The 25,549-nt window shown below is 38.4% G+C and overlaps 1 protein-coding gene across 2 annotated transcripts in view; it reads left to right on the top strand.

Moving 5' to 3' along the window:
* The window catches only part of LOC119694535 (reticulon-4 receptor-like), a 147,286-nt gene that overhangs the window by 78,131 nt on the left and 43,606 nt on the right, over positions 1 to 25,549 (top strand). For both annotated transcript variants that reach the window (XM_048630225.1, XM_048630223.1), the window contains exon 4: positions 24,086 to 24,145. In XM_048630225.1, the coding sequence (XP_048486182.1) occupies positions 24,086 to 24,145 (60 nt within the window). The remainder of the gene's footprint in view (positions 1 to 24,085; positions 24,146 to 25,549) is intronic.

Genomic DNA, 25,549 nt, shown 5'->3' with positions numbered 1-25,549 from the left:
TAACACCGCGCCAATCCAGCCAGTGTTCAGCCAGTTTCCCAATTCTCTAGATTAAACTGTCAATTTTCTTTTTTAACTGACAGTTTTTTTCTTTTTCGGCGCCCTTCGTTCCGGGCAAGCGAACACTGCCGAAGGGTTGCCAGCCAGCTGTTCTTTGCTTAATGCTGATTGTATTGTGTCTATACATCGCATGTGTGTAGGCGTAGCTTAAGTACGTATTGTCTCTTTTGGGGTTGCAAAGAAATGGGGTTATCTTTGTTTCGGGTATTACTGTTGAGTGATACGACTAATGAAATTTCCATTGAATGTTGAGAAAATGTACATTTAATAAGTATTCCCACATGATCGTTTATAATATGAGTTAGGTACCTATACTTATTTTAATGAACAAAGTATAAAGTCTAAAGGAAATCGGCTCAGTTTTGAGTCGTCCTTGTAATTTTGGTTTATTAATATTTATATTCCTGTATTTTTCCCTGTTCTGTAAGTGTGTGTTTTAGATACGATAATAGAAGCCCCTCCGCAATCGAATAAGTTCGATTCACTCGCGGATTGTAATCATTCGAATGGCTGACAGTATTCAAAGAGTTTTTGTTTGTAGAATCGATTCATTTGAAATCGAGAATTGTGTCGATTCTAGCGCTATTCGCATTTATTGTCAGCTTTCCGTTCTATTTAACATTTTAATCAATTTTTGTATGCTGTATAAGCTGTGTCCAACACTTTTAATTCTAGATTTTTATTTATTATTTTATGACTTACACGTCTATTCTACAATACAATACAATACAATACAATATAACTTTATTGAACAAAACACACAACATACATTAAATTACAAAAGGAGTAAGCACAATAGGCGGCCTTATCGCTAAAAGCGATCTCTTCCAGGCAACCTTTGGGTGAATGAGAGACTTATTGAGTAGAAGAGGAAGGTGTACACGTATTGCATTTAAATACTAGTGATATTTTTATGTTTTAATAATAAATACTTAGATACATACATACAAATATAATAGATACTTATATATATACATACATACTTATATAAAGATTTATACGTAGGTACTCTACATACGTTTATAAACTATAATGTGTGTATGTTTTCTTTCAGGTAAGATCCACAGCTCTGGACATTAGCAGTTATGCGTAATGCAGTGTATAAGTAGGTATACCTATGTAGATGTATTCAGGCAACAACTTTTTTTGTGGTGACAAACACTAAATTTAGACTATGGCTTGGTAGGTACAGTTGTAAAGTGACTAACTACTAACTAATCAGTTGCTGAATGCCCAGGGTGCGTCAGCCGCATACAGTTAACACGTCACTCGAGGAGGCATCTTAGCCAACCCGATTTTAAGAAATTAGGTATGCCATAAGGTACAATACATACTACATTTACCATAACATCTTAAACATATACCTATTTCAGATAGGCACAAAGTTTGAAAGACATTTAGCATAAATTGTTAAATTCACATGAATCCCAAGATGTTTCTGACTAAGACATCTTAGAGGTCTCTGTATGTAAGGTACCTACAATTTAGATTCTGAAGCCTTATGAAATACCTTGAAGGTTAGCATTTAAGTCTTACGAGATGTGAAGACGGTAGGCTGTTAGGCCGTCACTCATTAGGTCTACCTAAGTTATTTTATGTAACTTAGTGCTTGAGGTGGGTGCCTAATTACTAGGCAGAAACTTGTAACTAAGAGCTGACTGTGCCAACATGTCATTTTGGAGGAACACTTTTCGGCAGCTATGAGTTATTTTAATTCGTTAGCGTCTTGTATTAACAATAAATATATTAACAAGATGGAGTGTCTAATACAAAAACAAAGCAAAAAAAACTGTCCGCATTTTATTTACTGTCAAACCGTTTTAAGTTTAACCTAATGATGCTAGCAATGCATAAATTCGCAAATCTACAAACTGAACTATTTGAAAACAGCTCAGTGGTAGAAGTGGAGTGTTATTTGTCGAGACGGTTCTTTCGTTCTGACACTCCATCTTACTTATATAGTTAATCTAAGAATGGGTATGATAGCGAGTCTATATAGTAATTGGTTAAATCTTCGTTCGAAGCACACACCAATCGCACATGGATGACTCGTGACTACTGAAGCTGGGTCCACATTTGTATCATTCATATTAAACTTAAGCTGTTCCCGCAAGCTTCACTTCGCCTTTAAAAGTTTTCCCGTGGGAATTCCGGAATAAAAAGTAGCCTAGGTTCTTTCTCAGGGTCTAGACCATATGTATACCAAATTTCATTCAAATCCATTCAGTAGTTTTGGCTTGAAAGAGTAACAGACAGACAGACACAGTTACTTTCGCATTTATAATATTAGTTAGGATGACAAACGTGGAACCAGCTTAATTAAAAAAAGCTCGCTCATTACTGTTCTAGTATTAAACGTTGTCTGATTATGGTTGCGTAAACGTATGATGTTGTTACCCAGTTTCGTGTCAGAAAACTTTCAGTAACATAATTTCAACGATTCCAAGCACTAATTAAAAACGTTTCTAAGAGGACTTTAAATGCTAATCGCCATAATTATAGCAGTAAAATAAATATGTAGCAAAAGATTCGAATTCCACTAGTACGATTCCATTTTTGCGAAAGTTTATATCCACTCCGAGTATAACGAACATTAAAATATTTTCCGAATGTGGAGCAACGCGCTCAAAGCCCGGTGGCCCCGCACAACTAAACGAAAGTTAACCAGCTCTAAACCTTGTTTAGAAGAGGATTACACCGTCGCTTATCAGCATCCGGGCGGAGAAGCGCTGGGATTTTTTAAACTCGCCTAGTTTCAATTAAGCGGCGGTTAATTTCTTTGCTAAGTGCTCGTTCTAACTCTCAAGTAAATTTATTCGTGGCCGCAATTTATTACCGGGATTAAACTAATGAAAGTCCCGTGCCAGGTGCCGTGCTAATTGCCCGCGATTAGCTAAACAAAAATAAAGGGATGCCTCAACTCGAGGTTTAGGCAAAGGGTTAAGTTTAAGACGTGTGGTGTCGTCGGCCGATTAATACTGAAGCCAGTTTAAAAGGTTTATTTATAAAGTAATATAAATAAATTATTTGAAGAATAAAAAATAAGGCATGCACGTAATTATAAGACTTATAATAAACGTTAAAACAACTGTCTAAGGTACCAAAGTCTATAGCTAACTATAAAGCTACGGTTATTTCGCTTCCATTACGCGAGATTCAACACTACACTTCACCCCGCCAAATGTTTTGACGTAAAATATTTGCTTTATTTCTTGCAAAAAGTGAGTTTACACTAGTTCCCATAGGGTAGGCCGCGTGGCACCCCATTGTAACAATTTCCAATAATAATGGCGTCGATTTCACACAAGCTGCCGCCGAGGGGTTAAAAGGTACCCCTGAACTAATATTCTATTGATGAATCGATACATTTCGACTCGATAATCCGGTCTTTGTTAGACAAGTGACGATACGCGTGTTTGTATTCGCACGCAGCGTCAGTGGTGATTGAGATAGGTTCAAACTGAGTATTAATTTGTATTAAAAGTTAAATCCCGCAACACTTATAGAGCTCAGCATTCTGTTAATAACACAAACATGAATATGATTTAACCTTTCGCGTCCCGCAGTCACGATATCAAAAACAAGAGATGTATACTGTGTCTATTTCACAGGCTTCAACGGGTTAAATCAAGTATTACCTACGTAAGTAATTTTTATAACTTAAAGTAGGTACCTAAGTAGCTAAGCTAGCATGTGTAGTAGCCATAGAATAACTAGACTAGCCTAAACTAACTAACTTGTACTTGTTATTCTATGGTAGTAGCTAAGCTAACATGTGGCTAATTCTGATATATGTCACTGTCACAATTTGATTATTTTTTTATGATAGTCGAAAGAAAACGTGCTGATCGAATAAGGACGCCTGAAAATGCTTTCCTTATTTCATGTTTTTTTTATATACGCCGGTACGCATCTGGGCTCGTGTGCTTATGAGCAATTTTTAACGCGAATTGTTCGGCGACAGCTTATAAAAAGGAGTGGAATAAGTTTTCCTTATTTTCTTTGTTTTTCGAAACGCGTAATAACGTACATTTAATATACTTGAAGGCTTTCAGGACTCTTAAATTATTTATAGGTATAGAAAACTTTTACATTATTTATAAGAGTACAACACAATAAGGGGGATTCTTATTGTAGTATCTACATAACACAAATGACTACCGCCGACTAGTGGTGTAGTGGTTAGTGACCCTGACTGCTATGCCGAAGGTCGTGGGTTTGTTAAATATTTGTTCTATGTTTGTATCGTATAAATAAGAAGTGTTTCTAAGGCCTTACACTCATAAAAACACATTATCGAATTCTATATTTTTTTAAGTAATTTAAGGTATTAACCGGGCGTAATATTCAAAAAGGTCAAAATATGCCACAAAAACGAATATCGTACCTAGAAATCCTGTATATTTTTCAAGTAATTAATATTAGTCACCATACTCAGCTATACACAATAACCCATACAAGAACCAAGCACAATGACAATTTACCTTCACCTATAATTACAATGCACATCCATCAAAACAGTCCCTCAGACGAAAACATGTCTTTACCGCATTGAGCTAATAACACAGTCCTTATACAGTCGTAATAGAGGAGATATGAAAATGTGAGACCACAGGCAGGATTCAATTAAAGCTGGTAGTCGCTAAACGGTTGTTAAAGAGCTGTCATTAAGGCCAGTGAAGACTACGAAGAAAGATAAAGGAATAATAAGCTTTGAATGGTTACAACGCGTTTAGCGTTGGTTTAATGCAGAGCTATCATTGGCTGTTAACATGACATGTAATCGCAGTCATCACCATCAAGATTAATAATAGCATGGACCTGTTTAATAATATTTCAACATCATCTTCACCAGCATAACGTAACACTCAGTTGTCGGCCTTCTTCATCCATCCACTACCTGCCACTTGTTTAAGGTGGTCGGTCCATGCCAGCGGATGACGTCCCACGTTACGTGAATACGAATTAAGTATATTATGATATACTAATTTAGAGGAACCCACAAACCGAGTATTTTTTTTTCTAGTTTAATTTGCTATGTAGTGGAACTAACAACTGGAGCCAGCTCAGCACATAAACTTGGATATTAATTAATGCTGAACGCACCTCGAATTCCGGATCCAAAATGTAACCCGACCTCAGACGGATTACATTAATATTCAATATTAGGCAGTAGTGCTCGCGAGTGAGAAATAATAATACAACATTCGTAGCGATTCCAAAGGCCTAAATTAAAATTTTACCAAAAGGTACCAAAATTTAGTACAAAATTCAACTTGGTCATGGGCACGCCATCTTATTTTGATGGTCCAAATTTAAGTTATCACACACAACTAAAATTCAATTTGGTTGAATCTTAGTATTGCCTATATTAAATGAAAATAATTAATTATTCTGCGCATCTTTTACCCAAATGTGCATTTTCTTAACAACAAAATGGAGGTAAAGGATTTTCAGCTCCAACATTTTAGTATTCTTCGTTACTGGACGTATCGTTTGCAGCTTCAAGTTCGGGGGTAGTTTACAATTAGCCGTGAATACAGGGGAACGTAGCCGGCACGTCGCCGGAATATCGATGCGGTCCCGGGATCCATGCTAGGGTCGTCTTATTTTATCGATATATACCTTTAATTACAGAGCTTTCGATTAAATGCGTCCAGTGATAAAGGAAGGGTTGCTTTGGAAATGTAGTAGCTATCGTTTACCGTGGATTTTTACTAACCGTTTTATTAGTTTTTCTGTAAATAGTGCTTAGTACCTCTTTTAAGCATTTTCGGCTGAAGGTTTTATTCTATAAAGTAAGATCAAACGAAAGCCATATTACCATAGCTTTTATCATCTACACTTTGAGCCGAGAAACGTATTTTTACGAAGGTTTAATAGAACGCTTGAAAAACATCGATAAATCGAATCGGCGAGGACGTAGCCAAGAGGTGCGTTTAAAAACTTACATCAAAAGTCCATTTCGGGCGAAGTCGCCGATACGTCTTGGCATCGCCGCGCGGCTAACTATCGGGATTCCGAACGTCTCCGCCTTTTGAAAACCGAACGATATTTTAATGGCCACTATCGGGCTTTCGAGCCGGTTGCATTGATTTTATTCTTCTTTTTCTTTTTTTTTGCTTCCGCACTTGACGGCCAGCGATATTGCTTTGCTTCAGCTCTCTGTTTATTTACTTTGAATGGCAAGTGAAGTTCGGAATTACAGAGATTTTTTCTGTGATTTAGAAGCGTTTGGTTCGTTTGAGGATATTTAATTAAGGTGCAGAATAAATTTCGATCGGCTTCCGAAGCACGCGTTCGTATGTGGGTATTTCGTTGAAATGGACTATTACCTGTCACTGGCAGGCAATACCTGCCCGTATTTTACTGGCTGAGCTGACGCAAACACAACGAATTCTGTCGTTCCGAATTCAAATAGTTGTGGAACTAAATCTAACTGACGCGCGGTTTTGGAAAATAAATAATATGCGAATGGAACGTGACTCCCGGACATACCTACTGCACTGGCTTCACTCATTATTATCAATGTAAATTCATTACATTCATTTTTGAAAATCATAACTGCCTTTTGTTAGGCTGACATTGTCAAAAGTATGATAGTTATGGAGAATAAAAAATACCATCATCAACGCAGACCAAAAATTTAGCAATAAGTAAACAAAATTGTGAACAATAACACAACCCGCAAAAAGGCCGTAAACGTCTCGATAATTCAACACAACCGCACCGCGCCGATACCGACACGAAAGTACTGATACAGACGCACCAATCTCGACACTCGCAGATCGAATCTAACTCTTACGACGAAGGAATTAAGCAAGTTCCGAAACTCGGTGAAGTGAGCCTAGCTGTACATTATTGTGTTCATAAAGAAAAGTTTGTCTAACGACCCTTTGAGAGAGACCACCGCGGGTTCATTATTCCGAGTTCTATATTTTTTTCATTTCGGCCGATCCTCGCGCCCGCCATAAAACCTAATATATGGCGAAACTTCTCGCACGCTTCCACTCGCCGTGTGAACATGCCTTTATTTAGCCCCGAGTTAATTGACTGCTGAGATGCGTTATACTGCAAACATTGTTGTTGATGTACGGGGAAACTCCGTCTTAGAACGACGGCAGCCAGACACTCGACGGCAGACAATGTTACAAGACAGAGATGGATATTGCCAAGTTTAAAATACACACAAGCCGAAGCTTCAGTAAGTTACACTATACTTAAGTTACTTTACGCATGGAACGCCTCCACTGCGTGACGAGGCCAAAACGACGTAAGTGAAAACGATGACGTGTTTCCTTTCACACAAACACGTTCCCGGTGAGTACATTCCAAGGTGTTTTTTCGTAACGTGAGCTCACAAAAGGACGCCTCGCGCCGGCTCAACAAAACACTCTCATGCGACGCGGGAATCTTGCTCTGCTTTAATTACAAAGTAGAGGTAAGTTGGTAGTTATGACGACGTACAAGGCTCTACAAAATAGCTCGTAACATAACTAATACGTTGATATTACGAGGCACGCTTCACAAAGGGGCGCTGTAGTGGGCGGCATACGTGACCGCCGCCATTGTGGAAGAATGTTAATTTCCAACGACCATAATTCCTGGCGCTACTAGCGCCGCCGCCGCCGCCGCCGCCGCACGCCGCAACGCAAGTCTAAATTACGTGGAGCGTAAATGGCAATTATTTTTACCGCCTCACACAGTCGTAATTACCACTTTGTCCCGGCCGGGAACTTGCGTTAATAATAATTAGCGAATTCTCGTCGGCAATAATTCAATCACAGCGCGTCAAGGGCCCGGTGGCAGCGCGAGTCGCGGCGAAAATTTAACTGACTCAAATTGAATATCGAGTTATCGAAGCGAAGTCAACCCCGCGAGAGCGGCGTAGGACAGAGACGCCTTTGTACGATTTCAATGAAATTGGCGATTTGTCAATTCATAATAATCCTAGTTGCGACTTTACGGCATCCTCCGTCGTAAAGGCAACATTGTGATCTTGTACGTGCGGAGGAGCATTAAATTTTGTGGAAGCATTTTAGTGCCCTCTCAGTGCCGGCGGCATCCATAAACTAATGTTATTCGGTCTGTTATGCGCGTAGAGGGAGTAAAAAAGGCTGCCCACGAGCGGCGCTGGCTCGACCCATAAATTTTTCATGAAGGAGCTATTTCCCGAGGAGTCGCGGACGAGTGGTGATTGAAAAAGCGTTCCGCGATATTGCTCCTCGCTGATTGGGCGCCCCGGCTGCCACGGACGGCGGCTCGCGGCGGATGGAGCAGCCGTCACTCACCCGGGCTCACCCGGGCCGGCGGGCGGCGCGCGTGGCACTCAGGCGGCCGAGGTGACGGCTTCGCAGCGGATCTCAACTTGAAATTGGAACAATGGAAGATTGCCTCGCATTTCAATTTATCGCCGGCAATTCGTTGTGTTTCGAGGCTCTGAATAAGAGGCAAATATTGGCGCGGTGAAGGAAAATCAGATCCGTTTTCCATGCACATACCATGCATATTCTCGCAAAGAAAATGGGAAGCGATCTATATACAGCGCGGGTTGTATCTCCACAGGTTGCACCTCCGCTCGAGATATAAATGTTGGCCGCGCACTCCAGCGCCGCTCTTTATGGAGTGTCTCGATACTTTATGGACGGGCAGTGCCTTGATAAAAGAGCCAGTGAATGCTCAAGTGTTTATTTTAAAGTTTAAACGGAAGCTTTTACATCCGTAGGTCGGAATTGCATGATTTAAACAAGGCGGGCATCTGAGGAAAGGATATCTCGTGCTTGTTTAGAGTAGCACCTCTGGACGCGTTTCTCTAATTTAAATTAGCATTAAATTATGTATCTATTATGCGGCGGCGTCCACCGCAGGCGCGCGCGGGGGTGGGGCGGAGGTCGCGGGTCGCGGGGGCGGGGGGAGGACACTTCAGGGTGTTCTGTTGAATAATCAATCAGAGAAATGCAAATGGAGCTCAACAGGCGTCGAGTTGGTAAATCTTGTTTTTGGTTCTAGATATACTTTGCTAAATATCTAGGTTAAATAGTTGCGAAGCAAGATTGCATGGTCGCTTGTATAACTTCGTCCGTTCAGGTAAATATTTGGATGGGTTAATTTCCAGGATTTCACGAAAAATATGAACGCCTCATACTGAGAAGTACACAGAACAACCAAAACCAATATAATATTTCAGGAACTTTAAAAATTTTAAGAACATAAATTTTGTGTTTTGGGACTCTTTTAAAATAGCTACCTATATTTTTCAATATTCCACGTAAAATTAAACTCAATAAATTCACATTTTTATTGGCATTGTTTAATTAACCAATATGCAATAAGTATTCTGTCATTACGGTTCTTAGCTAAGCAGTCATTTATAATTATTTTTTCCAATCCTAGCTTTTCAAGCCAATATATCTAATAATAGAAATTCCTCCCATTAATATTCTTCTAAGGGAGGGAAAAATCTTTGAAATTCTGTCCGGGAAATCCAAGAACCGTCCTGAGGTTAAACAGATGAGTGACAACACAACCTTTCCCTTTTGTGCGCGACTGTCTTTTGTTTGAAGGAGGTCCTAAATAAAGAGTTTTTAAGCGACCCTCGAGAGGTCGCCGCCTCTTCTTCCGAGGATTTGCTCCAGATATGAGATGAACTGTTTATAGGATAATAATAGATATTTGGAATAGTTGTTCATTCACGTACATCATAACTGATTAAGTTATTTTAATGCGATATTTGAAAATGGCATTAACAAGGTTTTCATATGCCGTGAAGGGACAGAGTTTGTCATTCGAAATTACAATTTATTTTTAATTATATTAAACCACATCATACTATATTATTTAGTTGGCATAAACGAGAAATGATCATGTTTTCTCAGCAAAAACTGCCATGAAAGATGACTTTTGACAGAAAATATAAGCAGATGACAGAGGAAAAGTTTTTTTCGCTTATAGCTTTTTATTACCTTAACAACATTTTTGAGAAACAACTTTATTCAATAGATAAAGCCATAATCCAAATGAGTGAAACAATCCTGAAGGTAAGTTATTGAACTGAGCCAGGCCCAAAAATCTCATGTCGTTGTAACAGCAATATCTTAGATCCAACTTTGTCGCAACATGTGACGCTGTATATTACAACTTTTTGCCTGAAAAACTGAAGGCTTCAGCGCCAAGTCGCTACGCACGGCGCGGAGCTAAAGTTACGCGAAATTATTATTTATGTATTGAACGCGCGAGTTTATTGTTGCTTATGTAATGTTTAGGCTTTATAAATATTAAGGGGATATTTTGTTTTATAATCTAAACACTTGTAATGTATTCATTTATGTTTTATTTATTCATATGGTTTTGATGGCTTCTCTATAGAAATGTAAAGCTTCAAAATTAAGAAATCAAAAGTCGTATAGTAATGGTTTTCAACTACCTGAGTCTTGACTAACTATAACATTTAACAACACCATCTATTAAAAATACTTATATTTCCTATTTCAAGTTTAACAAACAGATATTCTGAAATAATGGCACCGTCCCCGCTCAGTACCGGTTGTACATTTTGACGCGAGACTTTCTACAGCTTTTCGTTTCAACAAAGGTTGACAAATAACCAGGAGCTTTAACTGCAAATACAGAAACTGCAAGCTTCATTAGACGTTTAGGAGGGTCCCGTATTGTTTACTCGGTTGGCAATAATTTTCCTTGCAAGTATAAGAAAGGGGAGCTGGGATTGCGCTGTTCGTTTCCCAGCTAAATGTAAGCGAAGGGTATTGGTGCCAACTTACCGAGACGAGATGACAGAGAGTGGCACAGGGAATCCTATAGTACAGTTAGAGATATTGAAATCCAGTTGCCACAAGTTGCTGTCAGCAAATATACATTATTTATGAGTTATAGTCAGTTATAGTATAGACAGTATAGTACATTTGATGTGACCCATGTTTTACACAATGTAATAAAATGTATAATTGTGCAAAATGTTTACTTTACTCCGCCAAATTAATATATTCGGTACGAAGAATAAACAGTTTATAAAAGTGTACAAGAAAAAACCTATTTCTAATTTACGATATCAAAAGAAAACAAAAGCAGGCTACCAAATTCTGAATCTTTGTTTAATGTATTTTTTCTTTTCTTAATCTTCGTATTTATTGTTGATCGTATTTCCGGGATAGATTACGATTCGGGCATTTCCTGCACAAAGGGCTTGTTTTATTGTTGAGGGTAATTTTGCGTGAAAATATAAAACCTTGAGGGCGGCTTCGGAAGTATTTTTTACTACTGTTTCCCGCGAGTTTCACTTCACTTTAAAATACATTATGGTTTCGCTTAAAAAATTAAATATAACTGCTAGGGTCCGTCTATAAATTCATGAAAATTTAATAAATCCTAACTGTTTCAGTCCGTGTTTAATCGAATTCGTTAAATAGATCAAGGTATTTTACTTTTTAACCCCTGATTCAACTTATTAGTCTAAAATAGATGGGTCTTTTAACATACTCCTACAACCGCCTTAACTTCAAAACTGCAACTGAAAGACATTAAAAAGGCGGCTTAAAATAAATACTGTTTTCAAATCCATAATTCAGTGAGTGAATCGGCGACCGGAAACGCTGTAACCGCCGCTTCCTGTTACGTTTCAGTGCGCGCGCCAAGATATTTTTTTTCAAGATGGCCGCCAACCGGAAGTCTGCGGGCGAATGTTTCCAAGACACTTTTCCAACCCACTTCCGGGTAGACCTCGTGTCGATTGTGACAAATTGCGCTTAGGATAACCTTTTCAGTTTAGAGGTTTATTTTCGCAGTCTTTTTGGTTTGTGCGAGCATTAAAATGTATTTCGCGCCGAAACGGCCTTTTACGCCGCATTGTATAAGCTTTTCACAGCATTTTTTTCGGGTATGATATATTTCGGGTCATTTTCATATTATTCATTTAGATTTGTTTCACTAACTCCAAAAAGAGGAATTTATATTTAAGTAACTATCGTACATTGATAACGCAACTTTTTATTAGTTTTATCTTGACCTCCCGGCACTGACATTATACGGCCCTAACCATCAACATTCACCTGCCACATGCTAAACGCTGACAAGAGGCTGTCCAACGCAGTATAAATGTGTCAAATTGCGTTATTTTCTGGTTTTGGATAGCAATCCGGGTAATCTCAGACATAGACGTAGATCTTAAACATAGTTTAATTTAACGATAGCCTGCGCTATAATAGAACCTTACACTGGCAATGCGACGGCGGTGGAGGGGCAGGCGCCATCCGTCCCGAGTGGTAATTTCGACGACGTTGATTAATCGCTCGCATGCCAAACCGGGAATCGAACCCGGGCCAGCCACTAATGAAATTATGCCCTAGGTGCTGCCAGATATGTTTAGTTGTAGCCTAGTTATGTGGTGTGTGAATGGTGACATGTACATTATATACTGTGGTGGTATACTACATAATGGGCCTCAGGGTATACAACGTGTTTGTATATTACCTACTATAAATTGCTTCGGATCTGTTGACCAAAAAAATTATAATTAGGTAGATGATATAATCATATGCAATAATACCAGTAAGAAATAAAAAGCCATAATTTCGGTAGTATAATGTTCAAGTTACCTACCTAATTTAGTGAGGATTAATTTTGAATTTTATTCGTACTGTCTACGTGTTATTAAATTGGGGGAAAGTGGGGGGAATGAGGCAATTTCGCTTACAAAAGGTGCTGAGATTATGATTTCGGGGGGATAAGGGAGATTGTGTTGTCAATGGCCGTGATATATTACTTTAGCAAATAAACGTTTCATAATGGCTACTATTATTACGTGGTTTCGGGTAAAAGATAAAATAAAATAGGGAATGAATATTTTTATGTGCAGACTCTGTCAAAAAGTGGCTTCTGTTTCGGAGATTTTTGTGCCTGTTCTCGTTTTTGTAAATGAAAGATATTAGTATCCCTAGAGCGAACATCTAACAGTAATAGTTCAGTTACAGGTATAGGTATATCTGCTGGTACAGTTATTTATCCTGATTAATCAGTTATCGTTTTTTAAATATGTTTTATTGAAATAAAAAGACTTAAAATACTAATAAAGTTATTTATCTTTCCAGGTAATACCTACATACATCCGTATAGCTTCAAACTCAAAACAGTTACAACCAAAGGTACACGTGAGTCGATATAGAATACTGGGTGAACTTTTAACATTTAGATTTAATAAAATCAAAAGATTATTATGTTTTTAAATATATACGTTTTTTCGAGTTCCTTTTAATTTAGACGCACTCGTACAATATACGAATCAAAAACTATGTAGGTTTTCCAAAATTTTACGGTATCCCCGTTTAAGCTAATAAACCATTAAATGGCATACCTACTGCGCGTTCGTTCTCTCCAGTAGGGTGACCAAGCTTTAAGGTAATCCTGCGGACATTTATCCCACTGCAGCCGAAAGGATTCCACATCCATTTGGAATTCTCTTATCAGATAGAAGAATCGACTGATCATGTTTCCCGATTGATATTGTGGTAAAGGTTCCTTGAGCAAAGTTTCCGTGGACTTGAGCGACTAGATATATCTGGGATATCGGATTATTATATTCTTCAGTAAATTTGAATTTTCATACATTGAAATTTTATTAGTGCTAAAGCAAAAAGCACGCCAAGAGCAGCCATATAATTAACGACAAGCAAGACAAGAAAAGTTATAAGCACGTTAACTTAAAACCGCTTGAATAAGACAGAGATTATTTTTTGTTGTGATTCCTTTAAAAATCAAGCTAGGTACTTCTGTCGGTTTTTTTACATCAACTCGTTGGCCCTCGAAATTCCAACAATTTTAATAGAATTAAAACATTTAACTTCATACTTTTAAACCAACTGATCAGAATACGTTACAATCCTATCACTATCAGTCGAATCGCTTAATGAAACTTAAGAGAATACTTTCCGGAAAATCCAATATGGCGTCGGTGGCGACATCCCGGATTTATACCCCGCTCGATGGCATCGCGATACGGGCCTCCAGCGCCCCGGACGTCCGGACACTATCATTTAACTTCGGCCCGATCCGGACTTATTCCGGTATCAAAAAGAAATTATAAGAGAATCCTAGAACCGTGGTTACTCTGGTGTAAGTCGCCTTTAACTTAATAGGAGATCGCCGCAGGCCCAAAGGTAATAGGGGATTTTTACTGAGCTCCAAATATATTTTAGTTTGCGGATAAAAGCGTGTTTTATGGCCACCGCGCTATGCCGCTTCTGTTGATAGCTATTAACGGTGTTTTGCGTCGCTAAAAGTAAATCTAATTGAATATTTTCTCGGATGTCGTTAAGTTCGGGCACTTTCTACAGCTACCTACCTGTTCAGCAGAAACTTTATTGGACTTTTAAACGGTACTAAATTCGGGGAAACGTGAATTGAATTACATTCCATTTATCCCCAATACACGCTGATGGCTCATCAAAATAGAGCAGCCATTTTCCGCCATCGCAAACAACCCCCAATTTCCGTTCCGCCAATCTATTATCCCAAGACAGATGAATACAAATACACTATTTGCCATTAAAATTACACCCGAAACATTAGCAACATTCACTGAGCAGCGCCTAATGGATGACGGATAGTCTCCTAGAAGTATTAGTATTGTACTGCGCACAATGGAGGCGAAGTTTTTCTTATCTTTTACGAGTCGTTGCTTGAGGAGCTCATACATTCGCGTCTTGGATTTTAAGAGCTTTTTTGTCGCCAGATGCATCACTCATGGCCGCTGATACTTCTCGTATGATATACTCGCGTAATGTCCCCATTTTCTGGCTACACGAGCGATACCTTTATGTGCTATTTGATGATATATTCATAGAGAACCGAAGCTAAAACCTTTTCGTATAAAGGGTTCATTGATGCATTTCATCCCGAACGTATTTAGATACAAAGATAGAAGCCGGGCTAAGCGTGTGCTCTAAACTGAATTTTATGCGTTTTCTGATCGGCGAGCGGGGGGGTTATTCAGGAGCGCGGTTTACGAGCGTCGGCAAGGAGGGCTGTAGATAAGGGTCCTATCAGGGAGTGCGGGATCAGATGGAAATGGTCATGTTTTAACGAGAAGCTCCTCGCTGCAGATAACATGCTCGCAGTGTGGGGGAGAACCAGAGACAAGGCTTAAGAAGACGCGATTTTGAGAAGCTTATAAATTCTCGAGAGAAAGGATGTATAGAGTTCCGTTCAGTATGTATTTTATTTCCATCTAGCGGAAATTGCAGAACTATTTCTTTTCCATACATCATAAGATTCAATCATAGCACAACACACAAACCATAGTACTCGGTAGATCTACCTATTATTTGCTCTTAGACCTGCTCACATATGGAGGCGTGGACAACACCGGAAGGTCAACAACAGTGGTTCAAATACGCCCGCAGACGTCTTGTGTACCGAGTGTAGGTACGGTGGCCTGCGCCTAAAAGTATACAGGCGGAGTTTTTAAAATAGCGATCCTTGATGATGAAGGGACCAGCTACATCTGTTATAAATCAGGGGACGTGTTGTGTGTGATGTGTGCAGCAGTGGTGTTTATGTGGATGTGCTTGGGCAGCATGTGAGCTTGAGATCACTATTTTAAAAACTCCGCCTGTATACTTTTAGGCGCAGGCCACCGTACCTAGCCACATGCTGAGTGAAACTTTCGATAATTCACGCAAACGGATATGTTTGCGTTTCTAGTTATCTGTGAAATGCCGACATCTTCTGATCTGTCATTTGTTTCGGATAACTTGGTCTAGAAGTACTGCTGCCTTGTACCTATGTAACAAAGTACTTTCTCAATGCAATCAAATAATAATCTTACTAGGGTTTAAATAATATGTAGGGTTATCTCGCACTTTCATTTACTCACTAAAACTTTTTGTATTATTTATTGGTCTTTTAAATTTTAATTTTCCTCCCATAACTACAGTTTTATGAGCTTAACGCGAAAAAAACTCGAGAGTTACGAAACTGGGCCGAAATATTTCATCGCGGGCCATTTTTAACCCTTCGCGTGCGAGGGACAGGCTGGTGTATATTTATGTGTGTCACCTGCGAGTTGGGGTCTGTCTGGCCGCGGCACTTTGTTATATACAGCTGCACTCGAGGGGTTAAGTGCAGGTCGACAGATCTACTTAAGAAACTTGTGGGTTTTTATGTGAGAATTATAAGCTCTATCTATATTTTTATAGAAATTAACATTTATTTTTTTTGCTTGCGCTGTTTTTTACAATTTATGTGCTAAAAATATTTATCTTTACCTACTGTAATAATTAAAATATGCTCAATGGAACTGTCCTTTGTAAAATAGCATGAGCCCTGTGACAGTCTTCAAATCCATAAATTTTATTCTTCATTTGTTAGTGTTCAATGGAAAATAAACTTTAGTGACCAGGCATAAAGATCTGTCAACCAAACATGCTATGAAATCATGCTATATTTTACATAGTATACATCTATTACCTGTACAAATAGAGCTACCTCCACACTCGTCCTACGTTAATGTCAGTATAAACCTATCAATGAATTAATACTTAATCGAGCTTCTCAGAAATCCAATTACAATCCAACAAACCGAATCTAAATCAAGCCACTTCACTATTTCAACAGAGCCCGAATATCGTACGGTTCATTCCTCTCCAGTCTCCACTCACTAGTATTCATACTTGTGTTATTTGCTTTGTTCTTACTATATTATATATGTTTCAGTATGGTATAGGTACATTGTGTTTTTAGAATAGTAGTTAACATATATCACACAACGGTGTTCGATGCATTTGGTGTCTTACTAGGAGTTTCAAAATGTTTACTAACAGACACCATCTTGCTCGTATATTGTTAATATAAGCTACCAAGCCTCTTGTAAACTTCCTTCTATGAATTCGGGGCTCCATAAAAACGACACTCCGTCACCGAACGGGAACCGCCCGCCCCGATATTGTGGTTCCACCGGACAATTAGTCAGCCAACAGGTGCATAATAATAATTAATTTAATCAGAGTCGCATACACAGCGGTTTATACATAATGCATGCGGGACTGTCCCGCTATAGCCGGTGTACACACTCCACCACGGGGCGTTAGATATGACGCTATTAAGTCCGAAAGCTTAGTCCGTATTCTGTGATTTGTGCTTATGCAGTGGACGTAGGTTATGCGTGATTAGTAAATAAAGTTTATAGAAGCAATGTGTATTTATTGGCTCTTCCTTGCATAGAGTTATATAAATTACGTAATTAAGTAACGTTTTGAATACCTTCTTTGAGGCCAAATAAAATCCGTATCAAATTCCTCTATAACAAATCAATATTTCCGTCGCAACTTTTTGTTTCTTCATACACTTACAATAAAAGCTGTTACCTCCATGAAACTCTCAACAATATTCAGTTAGACATCCAGATAGCGATCGCGGCTACCTCTGAAACGTTCAGAACATCATGTCATGAATACAAATGACATCCCATAGGCTCCCTGCTTAGTCCAAAATGACAGAATACGGAATTTTCCCGCCTATTTCCACTCGGCATCGTCTAGAATTGTCCGCAATCAATCGGACAAAGGAATGGAATGAACAAACTTTCTTTTTTCTTTCAGGGCTGCCAACGTTAACTAGCTCTTGTTACTTGGCAGCCCGTTCAGGATTATCTTATGTTTTCGTGAACACATTGGAATAATCTCAGAATTTTTATCACTGTAGTTGTAATGAAGCTCCAGTTTGCTTCGCCGTAGTCGGGTAAAATACTCATTTACTGGACTGTGTTGCATTAATGATGCTCAACATTTTTATATTTATATATTATACAAACTACATAACCATACAAAAACAAGATGTGTCTAGTACAGAGTACGGTTAAACTATACCGCAACTATAGTTTATTACTAAAAATAGAGATGCTCCGGGCTGGCAACCCTGCGCGGCCCATTTATCAGCAGTATCATTTGTTTCTGGACGAGCATTGTTTACGAAGAAAGCTGCGATTCAGCCAGATATTATTAAATTGACGAAACAATACACTACACAGGACGCAGCTGCTTCTTTCACAAAAATAACAAAAGACGACAGATGTGGCGACTCGGCACCAGTGCTGACGCGGCGAATTTTCTTTGCGCTAAAAAATATAGTGGCTGGTAGAGAATATCATAAAATATGATTAATTTGTTGTTTTTCGTTTCATTATACAATGGTAAGTGTTGAATTGGAGCCGTGGTTGCTTAATATTTTAGGAATCTCTGAACAGAAATCAGGAAGGTTGACTCAGTAAGTAAATTTTCTCGTCAAAGCTCATAGTTAACAAACGCTTTTTAAACATCCACATTAGAATCGTTTACTTACACGTAATACACAAGTAATTACATGTAAAGCTAACACGATGTAGCTACCAATAGCTCAATTACAACGGTCCCAAAACTGATGTAAATACAGGGTATTCTGCGCAAAAGCCGATTAAACTGTGATGGCCGCATTTATCGGTAATAAAACCGCCATAACCAATTCCTGTTTCAATAAGTACCCTCCATACTACGGGCGGCATAGGGCTGAATTATTAAACAAGGATTATTACACCATTTCTACGTTATTACTACATTATTAGATTGTCAGCCTTTTATTTTCCTCCTTCATGTTTTTGTGTAGCATTACCGCCGTGAACATAGCAGCAGAAGCAAACGCACGCCACGCCGTAAAGTAATTGTGACGTAATTCATCTCCCGGAGCACGTTGGTAAATGTGATATATGTCTATAAGTTCATTGATATATTCTCTAGCATGTAGTGCTAACAGAATTCTGCTACAATTGCCTTTTTTTAAAACATATTCGGCCATACAAAAATTGCTGCTAGTTTCTGCTGCTATATTCACAGACCTGTAGCATTTACCATTCGTAGCGCTACGGCGTAGCAGCGTAGCCGCTACGAACTACGAAAACGCGTTTCGACGGAAAATTAAATACTAACATCGACAACACCAGGCAATTAACAATTTCTATATAAAACAAACACGTTGCAGCCCATTAGCCGTTCCATTGCAGATTATACTCTAATTGAACGCACTGAAAGCTCAAATTGTCTCGTCATTTTCCACGAATCCGGCCACCATTTTAATTATGAGACTGAATAATTTATAGTAAATAAATCATACGAGTACGGTTGTTTGTGTTCGGTAAATAGGTTTGTTGGCACTCTAAACGCTGCCAAATATTATATAGCGACAAATTAATTTACATTGCTTAATTAAATACGAAATTATTTCTGATGTTTCTGTGAAAGGAGTCGAATAAATATATTTGTGCTTTTTGATTTAAAACGTTAACTAAGTACAGAGTTCAATATAAAAAATACATATGTACCTATTTTATTTATTGGAAGTATGTAGGGTAGAGGACAAGGATACCTTGCAGAAATTAATATGTAGCTTTTAATATGTATTTTTTTTTAGGTACGTTTGCAAGTTCATATCATTTATTTGTAGCGAACGCCTTTGAACCTCGCAATGTGAGACCACAAAATAGAATTCCAAATTTAAAATAGCCGCGTCGTATTCGCCCGCCCGATGGTATCTCCTGGAGGTGTGACGTCACAAAGGTTGCACACAGCACTATTGCAATACTTTTTGCTCGCGCGCCCAACTACTTTCATGTAAACGCGCTACGAAAATACTGGCAAGTTTTACACTTTTACATTATTTTTTAAAAAGTTATGGGGATTGTGTGAGGGTGAGTTTTTTTTTATATTCTATGCAGCCAGTTATTTTTTTGCTATCTGATAACAATATTTTCGAAAGTAAATTCGTATTTTCTGTGTAGCCTAAACTATAAACTAGTTTATAGCGAAACGATTCAAAAACCAACTGCAGGACCATGCCGGCATAATCACATTTACTTCATAATAATGGCATAAGAAGAAAATATTCCTTTGACGTATTTTTCTACGTACAAACATTTTCTGTGGTTTACTTTGATTTACAAAGCAATGTGGTGTGTGTAGTGACTTCCCGGAACTACTCACAGATACAGAAGCAATCTAGGAAAGTGTATACAGTATACACCTGGCAGGATGAGCTTGCGACTTCTGATTAAGGAGAAGCTCAGAATAAACACGGCAAGAAATAAGTATTTTTCACTGGCAACACTCATACCGCACCGCTTCCTATATTCGACACGTCGTTTGGTCGTTGTACTCGGTCGCAATCGAAAATGCGAGCTCAAAAGGCGGCAATTGTCCTCCCGATACCGAATACCGGTACGCGAATATTGTCAGCGTGTGAAAAATGAATATTTTCGCACCTGAACGGCCTCGGCGCCATAAAAACACTTTGTCAATCCCATTCATTGCGGATTGTTCCGGTTTAAACCCACCTGTAAACTTTGTTACGAGTTTAAACGGCGATTTGCAGATATCGCTCGCGGCTTACTCGGAATTCAATGTCCACGGACAAATTAAACGCTTTGACACGCACGTTTAGATAAATTATTAAACCATACAGTCGCGACTCCGAATACCAGATCATTACGCATCCCATTTATCTGAATTTAAATTTCCAGACACATTTTCAGGACTCCATACCGACTATCTATTCGACCGTATTGTACTTACTGAGTAATCTCTCTACAGCGCTCAATGCGCAGACCCGTAGCCCGTAGTCTTGGAGCGAACATTGAGTAGAAAGCAAGCAATTTGACGGTAGGACCACAAGAGGCGTACATGTTTATTAGACACCCCCTCTCCCCCGCATTCCCCAGACGAGTCCCGATTTGCATAACGGTCTGTGTCGTAATTAGAAACCATCTCGACCGACCCCCTTTGTCCCGTCAAGTCGGCGGGTCAACGTCAAAATGCCGTCTATTTAACCGCTTCGGGCTTTATAATCCTGAATTTGAACGTATATGGGTAACTACAGGCCGTGGGCAAGTTGCGCTTTTTGTGAGAATCTGCATTTATGCGCTTAGTTGTCTGTGTACCTATCAGACTTTCTGACATTAATGTATGTATGTACTTATTCACAAACTAAATCATATAGAGGTATACCTACTTATCACCAATTTTATAAAAATATGATGTCCTTACCAAACATTTCAACTCTGCAAATGCTTTTTACTCGTATAAATTAGCAAAATTTTGTAAAAAGTCAAGAGAATCATGCAATCAATTAACTTCCTGATTTTTCTTTAAAAGAATACAAAAAACAAAATGGCGTCGCTCTCCGGACAGTTCCCGGAGACCGCGGCAGGTCATTACGCCCGCCTCCAGGATAATGACGCGAAGCCACAGACCAATATTTCGCTATTATTATACATTACGTTCGGATCCGGCAACCATATTGCATTAATAATAAATCTTTTATCATATTATTATTAAGTGTATTGTAGTGTATTATATTGTTATTAATGTTTGTGTTAAAATAAAGAGAAACCGAATGATTTACCCTAGTTAATTAACTATAAATGGTATATTTGGTAATGATCTGTTTTTGGCTAAATTAGGAACCACAACACATACATTAGTATTGAAATTACGAACTTAATAAGCGAGATTATTAATATTAATCTAAGTTTAAAATGGTACCATGAAGGCTTATAGCTTCCCAAATAATCATAAGTACTCATGATCATACATACCACAGACAACTCTATGACCCCAATCAAAAAAGGTTCCACGCTTATACTTTTTTTCTGCCGCCTCAAAGTGGCCAGTTACTCATTACAGCAAGCGTTTATGAGGGCCGACGCCATAACGCCCCCCGCAAGATAATGTAGCTAAACCGATATTCTTATTTACTGCAAATTGTGCCTGTTCTGTACGCATATAAACGTCGGTAGGCAACAAGAGGGTAACTTGTTTAATCCAGTATTTTGTCCGCGCCCTGTTTCATTAAAAGTTTTTGTATTGGAAATGAACTCAGGTAATGTCAGTTGGTTGTTTTGGACACTTTCGCTCCGGTCGCCGTCGCGACGCTAGCTATAAGTGTACGCTCGTTTCGTACTGATTACTTCCCACCTTCTTTTATCTGAAAATAACACTTGTAGAAAACATTTTTAAAAGTATAAGTAATTTATAAAATACCAAACTTGCATAGTAGAGTACCGACACTTGCCTTTATACGACTTATCATAATTTAAATGCTATGTTTCGTTTCGAGACTCCTCGGTCGGACTAACCCCAGACACTCGAGTTCTATCGACCTCATTATTCAAACTAGAACTCCGCTCCCGAAACTGAACGTTTCACGAGCCCTACTCTGAAAATCTTCCAGACAGAATACACCGAAATTATCTTACTTTTTGAACAAATCATTTATTATTTTATGATTATGATAATTAAACACCGATGAAAAGCGAGTATGACGGTATAAGGTACCTCTTCGGAAAATGGGTAAGTCGGTTTCTGTTTATTTAACAGACTGTTGATTATGATAATCACTTATGCGCACTATCACTAAATTACAGGACGACGACGTAATAAAAGGGGTATTAAACTTTAACGTGCCTTGTATCTGTCTCTGTAGCGTAGCACGAAACGGCTGAACCAATTTTCTTTTTGTTTTTTTAAATACATAAATAAGCCCTACTGTATTCCGTATCTCCGAAAGAGATTGATTGTTATCAAAATATGGCTGACAACTTAGAACATTATTAATTAATCACTTTTACTGACTAATCTAATTTTTAAAACGTTTCTATTGAATGTAAAGATTATATGTTTATTGTAATGTACCTATCGCTAAGTTGATTCCAATTATCGCCGGTTTCTAACTACCAAAACGTTACAGATTACAGATGCTGCTTTTTCCTATATCTCTTGTTTGCGAAATGACCGGTACATCCCTAATTCTAGTAGATCTCAAGAGTGGGGCCGCGGAGCACAGAACACATTATTACGAGGCGGTAAGGCGCGGCATGAATCACGTTTACAAGTGCGTCTGTAAATTTCTGAACGGTGCCCATTTGAGCACGATAGCTTGGGCTTTTCCTGTCTGGTGATGTTCGTTTCATGGTTTTTCTTATCTGTATAACGCGACTAAAGATTCGCATAAGAAAACGATTGGTAACACAACTGTTTCAGATATCAGTACCGATTTTGATGAAACATAAGTAATGCAATCGATATGAACCTGTCAAAAATGTATAAATTTGTTTGGCGCTGCCTCTACATAGGTACATATCTGCACGCACGGAACTTATGACTCCTCTTTCTTCTCACGAGGTGAAAGTTATTGGAGGTGTCGGGAGCAGCCCGCAGCTCGCAGGAGGTAATATCTCATGCCGCCGCGTGTGACGTCACCGCCTTCCGTCATGTGTAGGCCTTCGTCCGTCACACAACACTGGAGGGTATATGACGGCTATTATGACGAAAAACTAAGATGGAATTTCACCAAACGCTAAACGTATTTAGTAGCCTGTCAAACGTTTGTCAGTTGGTACAAAATGTTATTAAAATTTTACTTAAATACAATTTTAAATACGTTTAGCGTTTGGTAAAAGTGACCCTAAGTTTCGGAGCGCTGCTTCGCGAGCTTCGACTCTATCTTGTTGTACTAAAAGTGCCGATTGCACGACAGCTCTCGTTCGTTCGAATTTCGCCAGTATAGAGTAACCCTCTTGACTGGGCTTCACAATACAAAATACAGTTTAATAAGCTCCTTATAAGTTTTTTTTAAGATACCCCAAAAATGCTATATGATGCTGTAAAATTTGATGATTTTATTATTCACCTTCTCCACCTATTCTCAGAAATAAATTTGTATTAAAATAATTGCTTAATAACCTTTACTGTAGACACCCAAAGTTTACACTCGTGGAAAGTTTCATAACAACACCGTATTATTTTCCTTTCAAGGTTAAAAGCTTGCAAAAATAAAATAACTAGTGAAGTTGGATTTTATTTTTTCAGACAACACTTGACTAATTTAAAAATTATCCCCTTGAACAGTAATGACTGTCTAGACGGACTTAAAAGGAAATTAATTACTCAGTTATTTTAAGTAATTCATAATCATAATATTGCTTTCTTTGTTTCAGGGCCTAAATTCAGATTCGACCAGCCATATCCAGACCAGACCTAGACGGAGAACTTCAGAGGTAAGCTCATTTTATTTATCAGATATTTAATTTTAATTGACTCAGTTATTAGGCAATTAAAGTCACTAACTGTTAAATAGCCCGTTGTCTTTGTAACTTGGTAGGTAGGTAACGTCAAAAGCTTTCTACTTGTTACGAGAAAAACACACATTATTGACAAAGAGTAGAAAGACAAAATATAAATTTTAACGTATTTTCAGTAAATCCATATTTATTTGCTGTGTAAGAAGAGGGTTAATTAATTTATAAGCGCACTAGCTATGTATTCAGCTTCTCAGTATTCGCTGCTCCGACTTACATACGAAGTAATAATTACGGAGGTTCGTATCAATCTAGCTGCTAGCTAGGCGCACTAAGTTAGGTTATCTAAAGTTTCTGGAGTTACCGCTAGACGGCGCTAGGGTTGCCGTTTATTAATCTTTGGTTGAACCTCGTAATAATAACATTGGCAATTAATGGGCATGTTACTTTACTTGAAAACCTGAATATGCAGTGCTTGAACGGGAATCAAACCTGGGACCTTTGGCGTTAAACGTCCAGGGTTGATACCCGGCTAAGAGTGTTTTATTTGTTTGATTACAGATATTTCGTCTTGGATATGCCATTTAGATTGTAATGTCACACCAGTCTGAGGGTGCAGTAATGTCGTCCTGCCTACCCTCGAGGGAATAGCGTACAGTACAAGGCATTAGTAGTCATGATATGTTACTTGACCGGAAACTAAAGCCGGTGACTTATAAAGTATTTAGGAGATTGGTGAGATGCTATAAAACATAAAATTCTATTTATTACCAATTTAGCCTCATAACTTTAAGATTGCATATCGTAAATCTTTAATATTGCAAAATAATTCACATTTATGTGAACAAGCAAGAGCTTAATTATTTATACTACGGACATGGTAAAAACGTTAGCAAAAGCTGCACATAAAAATAACATTGTCTACACAAAACACAAAGTTTCTACTTGCAAAAATAAAATTAAACCTTTATTTGTCGAAAACTTAATTAAAACCTTTGTGCGAAATGTCTATGGTATCGAATGAAATCGTGTCGATTGCCCCGAGTGACCGGACTGCGAAACGGCTCTTTCGATCTCTTTTGTACTAATTGCACCTCTGTTCACTGTCCACTCCGCGCGAAATGAACTTTAGAACGCCAAGTGTTCCTTTTTCAAAAAACTTCCACAGGACTTCAGAAAAAAAAACTAATTGTGGTTCGTTACGAAATCCGCGACAGAACACACCAGTTCCAGCTGTAAACATGTTTTAGAAAGAGTTGTTAACAACTTTGAATGTAACTGATTATAAATGGAATGCTATAAACTTCCGTAACAAGTTCTTCTAGGTCGGGTAGGTACTATGACCCCTAAATTGATTTATAACTTTACGTTAGACGCCCGCCA

The sequence above is a fragment of the Plutella xylostella genome, chromosome 4, assembly GCF_932276165.1.
Source record: "Plutella xylostella chromosome 4, ilPluXylo3.1, whole genome shotgun sequence".
Lineage (NCBI taxonomy): Eukaryota > Metazoa > Arthropoda > Insecta > Lepidoptera > Plutellidae > Plutella > Plutella xylostella.
This window is presented reverse-complemented; position numbering and strand designations above follow the sequence as displayed.